The sequence below is a fragment of the Triticum aestivum genome, chromosome 3A (assembly GCF_018294505.1).
Source record: "Triticum aestivum cultivar Chinese Spring chromosome 3A, IWGSC CS RefSeq v2.1, whole genome shotgun sequence".
Taxonomy (NCBI): Eukaryota; Viridiplantae; Streptophyta; class Magnoliopsida; order Poales; family Poaceae; genus Triticum; species Triticum aestivum.
The window spans coordinates 641,795,667-641,806,354 of record NC_057800.1 but is presented as its reverse complement, the minus strand read 5'-3'; the positions used below and the strand labels follow the sequence as shown (position 1 = coordinate 641,806,354).

The 10,688-nt window shown below is 46.4% G+C and overlaps 1 protein-coding gene across 1 annotated transcript; it reads right to left on the bottom strand.

Moving 5' to 3' along the window:
• Nucleotides 1-5,249: 5,249 nt before the first annotated feature.
• On the bottom strand, nt 5,250-7,027 carry LOC123058892 (exopolygalacturonase). Its single transcript, XM_044481565.1, has 3 exons — nt 6,421-7,027; nt 5,998-6,329; nt 5,250-5,883 (listed from the first exon to the last, which is right to left on the bottom strand). Exons 1-3 carry the CDS (start codon nt 6,963-6,965, stop codon nt 5,396-5,398), a joined length of 1,365 nt encoding a protein of 454 aa, XP_044337500.1. The 5' UTR covers nt 6,966-7,027; the 3' UTR covers nt 5,250-5,395.
• Nucleotides 7,028-10,688: the final 3,661 nt, after the last annotated feature.

Here is a 10,688-nt window from a genome sequence, read left to right as displayed (position 1 = left end):
AGACCTATTGTATACCCTGCCCTGAGTTTGGCAAGGGAGTACAATAGTGATCTAGGAGTAGATCACTGGACATTGGTCAAAATTATCCTTAGTGGAATAAGGATATGTTTCTCGATTATGGAGGTGACAAAAGGTTCGTCGTAAAGGGTTACGTCGATACAAGTTTTGACACTGATCCAGATGACTCTAAGTGTCAATCTGGATACATATTGAAAGTGGGAGCAATTAGCTAGAGTAGCTCCATGCAGAGCATTGTTGACATAGAAATTTGCAGAATACTTACGGATCTGAATGTGGCAGACCCGTTGACTAAACTTCTCTCACAAGCAAAACATGATCACACCTCAGTACTCTTTGGGTGTTAATCACATAGCGATGTGAACTAGATTATTGACTCTAGTAAACCCTTTGGGTGTTGGTCACATGTCGATGTGAACTATGGGTGTTAATCACATGGTGATGTGAACTATTGATGTTAAATCACATGGCGATGTGAACTAGATTATTGACTCTAGTGCAAGTGGGAGACTGAAGGAAATATGCCCTAGAGGCAATAATAAAGTTATTATTTATTTCCTTATATCATGATAAATGTTTATTATTCATGCTAGAATTGTATTAACCGGAAACATAATACATGTGTGAATACATAGACAAACAGAGTGTCACTAGTATGCCTCTACTTGACTAGCTCGTTGATCAAAGATGGTTATGTTTCCTAACCATAGACATGAGTTGTCATTTGATTAATGGGATCACATCATTAGGAGAATGATGTGATTGACTTGACCCATTCCGTTAGCTTAGCACTTGATCGTTTAGTTTGTTGCTATTGCTTTCTTCATGACTTATACATGTTCCTATGACTATGAGATTATGCAACTCCCGTTTACCGGAGGAACACTTTGTGTGCCACCAAACGTCACAACGTACCATTCCATTAGCTTAGCACTTGATCGTTTAGTTTGTTGTTGTTGCTTTCTTCATGACTTATACATGTTCCTATGACTATGAGATTATGCAACTCCCGTTTACCGGAGGAACACTTTGTGTGCCACCAAACATCACAATGTAACTGGGTGATTATAAAGGTGCTCTACAGGTGTCTCCAAAGGTACTTGTTGGGTTGGCGTATTTCGAGATTAAGATTTGTCACTCCGATTGTCGGAGAGGTATCTCTGGGCCCACTCGGTAATGCATATCACTATAAGCCTTGCAAGCATTGCAACTAACGAGTTAGTTGTGGGATGATGTATTACGGAACGAGTAAAGAGTCTTGCCGGTAACGAGATTGAACTAGGTATTGAGATACCGACGATCGAATCTCGGGCAAGTAACATACCGTTGACAAAGGGAACAACGTATGTTGTTATGCGGTCTGACCGATAAAGATCTTCATAGAATATGTAGGAGCCAATATGGGCATCCAGGTCCCGCTATTGTTTATTGACCAGAGAGGTGTCTCGGTCATGTCTATATAGTTCTCGAACCCGTAGGGTCCGCACGCTTAATGTTCGTTGACGATATAGTACTATATGAGTTATGTATGTTGATGACCGAATGTTGTTCGGAGTTTTGGATGAGATCACAGATATGACAAGGAACTCTGGAATGGTCCGGAAGTAAAGATTGATATGTGGATAGTAGTGTTTGATCTCCGGAAGGGTTCCGGAATTCACCGGAAGGGGTTCCGGATGTTTCCCAAAATGTTTGGGCATGAGAACACTTTATCTGGGCCAAAGGGGAAAGCCCACGAGGCTTTTGGAAAGTGCAAAAGGAAGTTTTGCGGAGACCAGAGGCTAGACGCCAGGAACCCTGGCGTCTAGGGGGTAGACGCCGGGAACCCTGGCGTCTAGCCCTGGAGTCCGAGAAGGACTCTTGCCTTTCGGGTGAAACCGACTTTGAGGAGGCTTTTACTCCAAGTTTCGACCCCAGGGCTCAACATATAAATAGAGGGGTAGGGCTAGCATCAAAGACACATCAAGAAACACCAAGCCGTGTGCCGGCAACCCCGTCCCCTCTAGTTTATCCTCCGTCATAGGTTTCGTAGTGCTTAGGCGAAGCCCTGCGGAGATTGTTCTTCACCAACATCGTCACCACGCCGTCGTGCTGCCGGAACTCATCTACTACTTCACCCCTCTTACTGGATCGAGAAGGCGAGGACGTCACCGAGCCGTACGTGTGCAGAACTCGAAGGTGCCGTGCTTTTGGTACTTGGATTGGTCGGACGTGAAGATGTACGACTACATCAACCGCGTTGATATAACACTTCCGCGAATGGTCTACAAGGGTACGTAGACAACACTCTCCCCTCTCGTTGCTATGCATCACCATGATCTTGCATGTGCGTAGGAAATTTTTTAAAATTACTACGTTCCCCAACAAGATCTATCTAGGAGATGCATAGCAACAAGAGGGGGAGAGTGTGTCCACGTATCGTCGTAGACCGAAAGCGGAAGCGGTTGACAACGCGGTTGATGTAGTCGAACTTCTTCTCATTCCGACCGATCAAGCACCAAGCGTATGGCACCTCCGAGTTCTGCACACGTTCAGCTCGATGACATCCCTCGAACTCTTGATCCAGCAAAGTGTTGAGGGAGAGTTCCGTCAGCACAACGGAGTGGTGAGGGTGATGGTGAAGTGATCCGCGCAGGGCTTCGCCTAAGCACTACATGAATATGACTGGAGGCGTAAACTGTGGAGGGGGTGCCGCACAAGGCTAACAATGTTTGTTGTGTGTTCTAGCGGTGCCCCCCCCCATATATAGGAAGGAAAGGAAAAAAGGGAATATTATTCCCCCTTCCCCTCTTCCCTTCCTACTCCAAATAGGAATAGGAAAGGGGGGAGGCCAAATTGGGAGGACCCAAGTAGGATTCCTCCTACTTGGGGCGCCCCCTTGGCTGCCTCTCCTCCCCTTTGCTTCTCCAATTTGGCCAGCCCATATGGGGGGGGGTGCACCAGCCCCTTAGTGGGCCCTACGGGTTCGAGAACTATGTAGACATGACCGAGACACCTCTCCGGTCAATAACCAACAGTGGAACCCGGATGCTCATATTGGTTCCTACATATTCTACGAAGATCTTTGTCGGTCAAACCGTAATGACAACATACATTATTCCCTTTGTCATCGGTATGTTATTTGCTCGAGATTCGACTGTCGGTATCTTCATACCTAGTTCAATCTCGTTACCGGCAAGTCTCTTTACTCGTTCCGTAATGCATCATCCCGCAACTAACTCAATAGTCACATTGCTTGTAAGGCTTATTATGATGTGCATTACCGAGAGGGCCCAGAGATACCTCTCCGATACTCGAAGTGACAAATCCTAATATCGATCTATGCCAACCCAACAAACACCTTTGGAGATACCTGTAGAGCATCTTTATAATCACCCAGTTACGTTGTGATGTTTGATAGCACACAAGGTATTCCTCCGGTATCCGGGAGTTGCATAATATCATAGTCAAAGGAATATGTATAAGTCATGAAGAAAACAATAGCAATAAACTTAACGATCATTATGCTAAGCTAACGGATGGGTCTTGTCCATCACATCATTCTCCTAATGATGTGATCCCGTTCATCAAATGACAACACATGTCTATGGTTAGGAAACTTAACCATCTTTGATTAACGAGCTAGTCTAGTAGAGGCTTACTAGGGACACAATGTTTTGTCTATGTATCCACACATGTATCAAGTTTCTAGTTAATACAATTCTAGCATGAATAATAAACATTTATCATGATATAAGGAAATATAAAATAACAACTTTATTATTGCCTCTAGGGCATATTTCCTTCAGGGATTAACACACAAATGCACTTGTGGTTAACTGAAAACTGAAACGAAAATAAAGTAATCTCAGCACCAGATTATGTACTAACTTAAGGATCATTGCTTAGTTCGAAAGGAAACATATGCAACAACATATATGGAGGTAAAATATGTTACTCAGCAGACAAGATGCTCCTCAGACGAGTGTCTTGTGGTAGGAGTAGCTTTTTGGATAGCAGCAAGCATCAACACAGAGACACCAGATTTTTACGTGGAAAGCCCCGAACTTAGGGGGAAAAACCACGGGCCGAAGCCACCCAAAATCCTCTTCCACTATTATCAAATATGGTATACAACAAGTTCATTTCTAAATAGCACTAGAGGCTCTCATACATCAAGATTTCTGAATCTTGGATGAACAAAACAAGATTTGGGGATCAAGAGCTAGGGATTGGAATGATCTCGCCAAAGATGATGGAACCGGAGCTTGAAGGAGACAAGGCAGTGGATCTGGACCATCACAACCTTGGGGAGGAGCCCCTTTGCCTCTTCCTTCAATCTTCCTCTTCTTCATCCCCTTTCTCTCTTGGTTTTCACTCTTCTTCTCCCTTGGAGGATGAACTGATTTTTCATCGCACTTGGTGGTGGCTGCTGGATGGAGGGTAAAAACATCCCCATCCACTCACGTGCAAAGTCCAAAATGACCCTAGGCCATAACCCTAATGGGTAGTGGGCTTCTGCACCTCATTGGGCTGCCTAAAAGGCTTCAAATGGCCATCTCCCCACAACCCACATGAGAAGGATATCCCAACAAGATGATGACCATTTCTGAAATACGCGTTGTCAATTTTTGCAATGCATGATAATAACAAATTCACGAACACGTTTACAATATTTTAATACACGTGAAACATTTTCCAAAAACATTTTGAGCATTTTTTTCAAATGCATTAACACTTTCTTTAAATCTTTTGGCAGTTGTAATTTTTCTTAGATTTCTTTTTTCAAATGGGAAAAAATATGAAAATATCAAAATGAATTTGAACTTGAAATAATAAAAAGAAAACTTTTGCAGACACATAGGTGCGTCATATGTAAAAATAAAAATAAAATCTTTTTTGCGGGTGAAAATGAAATGGAAAATCGCCAGAAGAGGTAAATAGGTATGCCATATATTGCTCTAACTCTTCTACATGAACTAAGCTTGGCGTGTTGCAAGGACTTCACACCTGAGGTCATGGTTTCGAATCCATTTCTATCAGCTTTTTATTTCTTATTTCCCTTCATTATTTCGCCCAGTATCATTCCTTATTATAATAAGCATTAAATCATCTTACTGAATCAGTTTCAGGAATATTTAGGTGATTTCCGATTTCGTTTCGGCCAAAGGACTGAAATTCCCACCTGCATTTGATTGAGATCAACCAAATTTAAGGAAAAAAAAACAAAAAATGATTTCAATTTGTGTACACCACTGTAAAATTGCTGAAATATTTTGACCGGGGCAAATATTTCAGTATGTGCCAACATTAATGAAATTTCCGAAATTTCGGTGAAATTGCACTGAAAGTGTAAACCATGTTTACAGATATATACGATTGAGATTCAGGTGGTCTGCTATTGAACATTCAGCGACTGCCAATCATGGAATGACAGCCTGTCAATAGTTGATGGCCGGAAGAGGAGTGGATTAACATCCCACCCTTTGAGCTCTCCTCTCGACCATCTCATCCTGACATTATCGATCTCCAAGCCGGAGATTTGCTCCAGCATCATACCACCAGTCTTGTGCTTTACCAGCTCCTGGCATCCGGGCCTGTAGTCATACAGGCCCCCGGTGTAGTTTGTCCATCTCCTGTAGGTCAAATCAACGTTCTTGAACTTCAAGTTGCGAAGCAGGCTGTGCCTCGACCCGGCCAGGAAAACACCATTTTCCGATACCGATGAGATGTTGATGAAGAAAACATCTGAAATGGTGCCTTCTTTGGAACCAGGGTACCTTGGACAGGTGGTGATGTAGATCGGTTCAGCTCTCCCCCACCATGAAGGATGGTAGTACCTGGTGCGCATTTTGATGTTTGAAAACACCACATTACTGACGTTCCCTGCAAAATTACGCATATCCAAATCAACCAGTATTCCTTAATGCAAATAGCTGAAGCTTCCTTGAATAAGATGCCACCTAACAGCACTGCAAGAAGAGGAAACAAAGTCGTTACCTCCATCACGGATCTGCATTCCAAGTCCTCGATGCGAATCGACTATGGTTATGTTGTCAAAGAGCAGCCTCTCGAAGTTGAAGGAGCTCGCACTTCCAAATTTGATAGCACTAGATTTGGTGCGGATCCGGCAGTTTGTCACAGTCAAGTTGTGAACAGGGCCCGTGAGAGACTTGGGGCAGATCGCGTCGTCTCCGGTGTCTATGCTGCAGCCGGTGATGATCGTGTTGTTTGAGCCCTCTATGTCGATCCCGTCGTTGTTAGGGGTGTCGAAATCCCCGTATATGGAGACGTTGCGTATCACCGAGTGATCACACCTCACAAGATGCAGGCTGCAGAGAATGCAAGCATATGAGAGACTCATCTCGCTGTCTCGGTAACGGCCGGTGATGGCGAGCGAGGGGAGGAAGAAGAAGCGCTCACCACCAGTAGGCCGGCTGGTTCAGGGTGATGTCGTGGACCGTGACGTCCTCGGAGTCGACGAAGCCGACGAGCCGGGGGCGGCACTCGTCGCCCCGGCAGTGCCCCGTGGCGTTCCAGCTCACCATGACGTTCTTCTGGTCGCTGGGCCTGACCACGAAGGCGCCGCCCTGGCCGTTGATCTCGCCGCCGCCGGTGACGCCCGCTCCGGTGGTGTTCTCGGCCAGCACGACGTACCACCGCCTCCGCTCGGCCGGGTAGTCGCGCTGCCTGGTCCCGCCCAGCAGCCGCGCGCCGGGGGCCACCTCGAGCACCACGCGCGAGCGGAGGTGCACGGTCGCCGTCAGGTAGTCCCCGGGCGCCGGGAGGAGCACGCGGCCGCCCCCCGCCTCCCCGCAGGCGTTGACGGCGGCCTGGATGGCCGCCGTGTCGTAACTGGACCCGTCGCCGGCCGCGCCGTAGTCGGTGACGGAGAAGACGCGGGTGGCCGCGGAGTCCGCGACCGGGGCCAGCAGCAGCAGGAGGAGGAGGAGATGTGATGCTGCCATTGCGGGGTGCGGCGTTGACTCTTTCCTCTGCTCTTCTCGGAGAGTGGTACTATAGCTGTGGTGCTCCGAGCATGGAGTGGTAGTTCGGTGAGCATGTAATAAGTCTATAAAAAATGGAGATGCATCGTCGATTAAACAAAAATAAAATAAATTTAGGAGGGTCCTCAAACCACACATTTGGTCGATCATCACCACAACTGTTGTTAGGGTTTTATTTCAAAAAAAAACTATTGTTAGGGTTTAAAAAGAAACACTCGGATACTTTTTTTTTTTGCAAAAACACACTCCGGTATCCAGTACTCCCTTTGTTTCAAAAGTCATGTTTTTAGTTCAAATTTAAACTAAAACCATGACACTTATTTTGAAATGGAAGAAGTAATAATTTTTCAAATTGCACGGATCGGCCGATAAGTAGCGGCTGACACCAAAACTAACTGCTGAAGCTCGACTGTCACACTGACGTGGCACCAAATTTTAACGACATTAGATTGAACCATTAAAATGTACAGGCACGCCCGTGGGGGGTGGGAGGGAGGGGAGGGGGTGGGGTGGTCCGCACTTCACCAGTCTGTATTTCTCTCTCCTCTCAATCCCTCTTTTTTCTCAAAAGTGTTGTGGTAAAGGAGGTCCCACTTGTCGGCTACAGCGGAGTGAGGAGACACCATGTGGGACAATAGTGTTAGAGAGATAGAAGGACATAGCAGCGTCGGGAGACTTACTGGTGGCAAACGGCGAGAAATTGTTTGGTGGTGGTGACGTGTCAAGTAGAGCTCAAGGGGAGGTCGTCGGTGCTCAGATCAGACAAGAGCGGGGCCGGAGTGATCACGAGGGCGGAGCAGAGCTACATCACTAGAGGAGCATCAGTCGTGGCCGCCGCCAGGTACACCGTGGGGCTCAACTACAATCTCTACCCCTTGTCCCTAAGGCCTCTCACGGCATAGAGGAGATCGACTTCGAGTTCTTCAATCGTGTGTGTCGTGTAGACTTACTTTTTTGGTTCACGAGCTACCCTTTGTCTCCTCTTATGGCTTCCAACACCATGTTATCGCCCGGGACGCCAGTTTATTGAATGGCTATCGGTAGGGTGGTGGTGTGGAGGAACGAGGCAACCGCTAGCTAGAGAAGCCCACATTCATGTACACCTCCGTGTAGCACACAAGCAACATTGTCGAGCTAGACGCTGCTCCCACTAGGTGGCTGATGTCTTGCAAGTGCACATGGTTTTGTAGCAATCTTGTGATAAGTAAAGTTTGTCGATCCCACAGGGAGCAAATAGGAAGGCAGTACTATCCCCGCAGTTGTGTTTTCACTTACGCAACTACGCTCACACTCAACCGGAGTTTGGAAATAGTTCACTAAAGTCGATTGCTAGGGGAAATAATAAAAGGAGGAATTAAACTAAGTACTAGAACGAAAGAAAAATAAACACTACACTTGTTGGGGAACGTAGCATGCAATTTCAAAAATTCCTACGCTCATGCAAGATCTATCTAGGAGATGCATAGCAACAAGAGGGGGAGAGTGTGTCCAGTACCCTCGTAGACCGAAAGCGGAAGTGTTTGGCAACGCGGTTGATGTAGTCGAACTTCTTCTTGTTCCGACTGATCAAGCACCGAACGTACGACACCTCCGAGTTTTGCACACGTTCAGCTCGATGACGTCCCTCGAACTCGTGATCCAGCAAAGTGTCGAGGGAGAGTTTCGTTAGCACGGCGGCGTGGTGATGGTGATGGTGAAGTGATCCGCGCAGGGATTCGCCTAAGCACTAAGACAATATGACCGGAGGTGTAAACTGTGGAGGGGGGCGCCGCACACGGCTAACAATCGTTGTTGTGTGTTCTAGCGGTGCCCCCCTCATATATATATATATATATATATATATATATATATAGGTTGGAGGGAAGGAGAGGCTGTTGGGGAATGTAGTAATTTCAAAATTTTCCTACGCACACGCAAGATCATGGTGATGCATAGCAAGAGAGGGGAGAGTGTGTCCACGTACCCTCGTAGACCGAAAGCGGAAGCGTTAGCACAACGCGGTTGATGTAGTTGTACGTCTTCATGATCTGACCGATCAAGTACCGAACGCACGGCACCTCCGAGTTCTGCACACGTTCAACTCGATGACGTCCCTCGAACTCCGATCCAGCCGAGCTTTGAGGGAGAGTTCCGTCGGCACGATGGCGTGGTGACGATGTTGATGTTCTACCGTCGCAGGGCTTCGCCTAAGCACTGCTACGATATTATCGAGGTGGACTATGGTGGAGAGGGGCACCGCACACGGCTAAAAGATCCAAGAGATCAATTGTTGTGTCTATGGGGTGCCCCTCTCCTCCGTATATAAAGGAGGGGAGGAGAGGGCCGGCCAACGGGAGTAGGCGCGCCCAAGGGGGGAGTCCTACTCCCACCGGGAGTAGGACTCCTCCTTTTCCTATTTGGAGAGGGAGAGGGAAGGAAGAGGAAGTATGGGAGGAAGGAAAGGGGGGCCGGCCCCCTTCCCAATTCGGATTGGGCTTGGGGGGCGCCCCCTCCCTTGCTCCTTTCCCCTCCTTTCCACTAAAGCCCATTAAGGCCCATATACCTCCCGGGGGGTTCCGATAACCTCACGGTGCTCCGGTATTATCCCGATCTCACCCGGAACCATTCCGGTATCCAAATATAGTCGTCCAATATATCGATCTTTACGTCTCAACATTTCGAGACTCCTCGTCATGTCCGTGATCATATCCAGGACTCCGAACTACCTTCGGTACATCAAAAACCATAAACTCATAATATAACCGTCATCGAACTTTAAGCGTGTGGACCCTACGGGTTCGAGAACTATGTAGACATGACCGAGACACGTCTCCGGTCAATAACCAATAGCGGAACCTGGATGCTCATATTGGCTCCTACATATTCTATGAAGATCTTTATCGGTCAAACCGCATAACAACATACGTTGTTCCTTTTGTCATCGGTATGTTACTTGCCCGAGATTTGATCGTCGGTATCTCAATACCTAGTTCAATCTCGTTACCGGCAAGTCTCTTTACTCGTTACGTAACACATCATCCCGCAACTAACTCATTAGTTGCAATGCTTGCAAGGCTTAAGTGATGTGTATTACCGAGTGGGCCCAGAGATACCTCTCCGACAATCGGAGTGACAAATCCTAATCTCGAAATACGCCAACCCAACAAGTACCTTCGGAGACACCTGTAGAGCACCTTTATAATCACCCAGTTACGTTATGACGTTTGGTAGCACACAAAGTGTTCCTCCGATAAACGGGAGTTGCATAATCTCATAGTCATAGGAACATGTATAAGTCATGAAGAAAGCAATATCAACAAACTAAACGATCAAGTGCTAAGCTAACGGAATGGGTCAAGTCAATCACACCATTCTCCCAATGATGTGATCCCGTTAATCAAATGACAACTCTTTGTCTATGGCTAGGAAACATAACCATCTTTGATTAACGAGCTAGTCAAGTAGAGGCATACTAGTGACGCTCTGTTTGTCTATGTATTCACACATGTATCATGTTTCTGGTTAATACAATTCTAGCATGAATAGTAAATATTTATCATGATATAAGAAAATAAATAATAACTTTATTATTGCCTCTAGGGCATATTTCCTTCAGTCTCCCACTTGCACTAGAGTCAATAATCTAGTTCACATCGCTATGTGATTAACACCCAAAGAGTACTAAGGTGTGATCATGTTTTGCTT

Coding starts and splice junctions, on each gene's coding strand:
- LOC123058892 (XM_044481565.1), bottom strand. CDS start 6,965: ATGGCAGCATCACATCTCCTCCTCCTCCTGCTGCTGCTGGCCCCGGTC. Junction 6,330..6,420: donor AACCAGCCGGCCTACTGGTG/GTGAGCGCTTCT, acceptor CATTCTCTGCAG/CCTGCATCTTGTGAGGTGTG. Junction 5,884..5,997: donor AATGCAGATCCGTGATGGAG/GTAACGACTTTG, acceptor GTAATTTTGCAG/GGAACGTCAGTAATGTGGTG.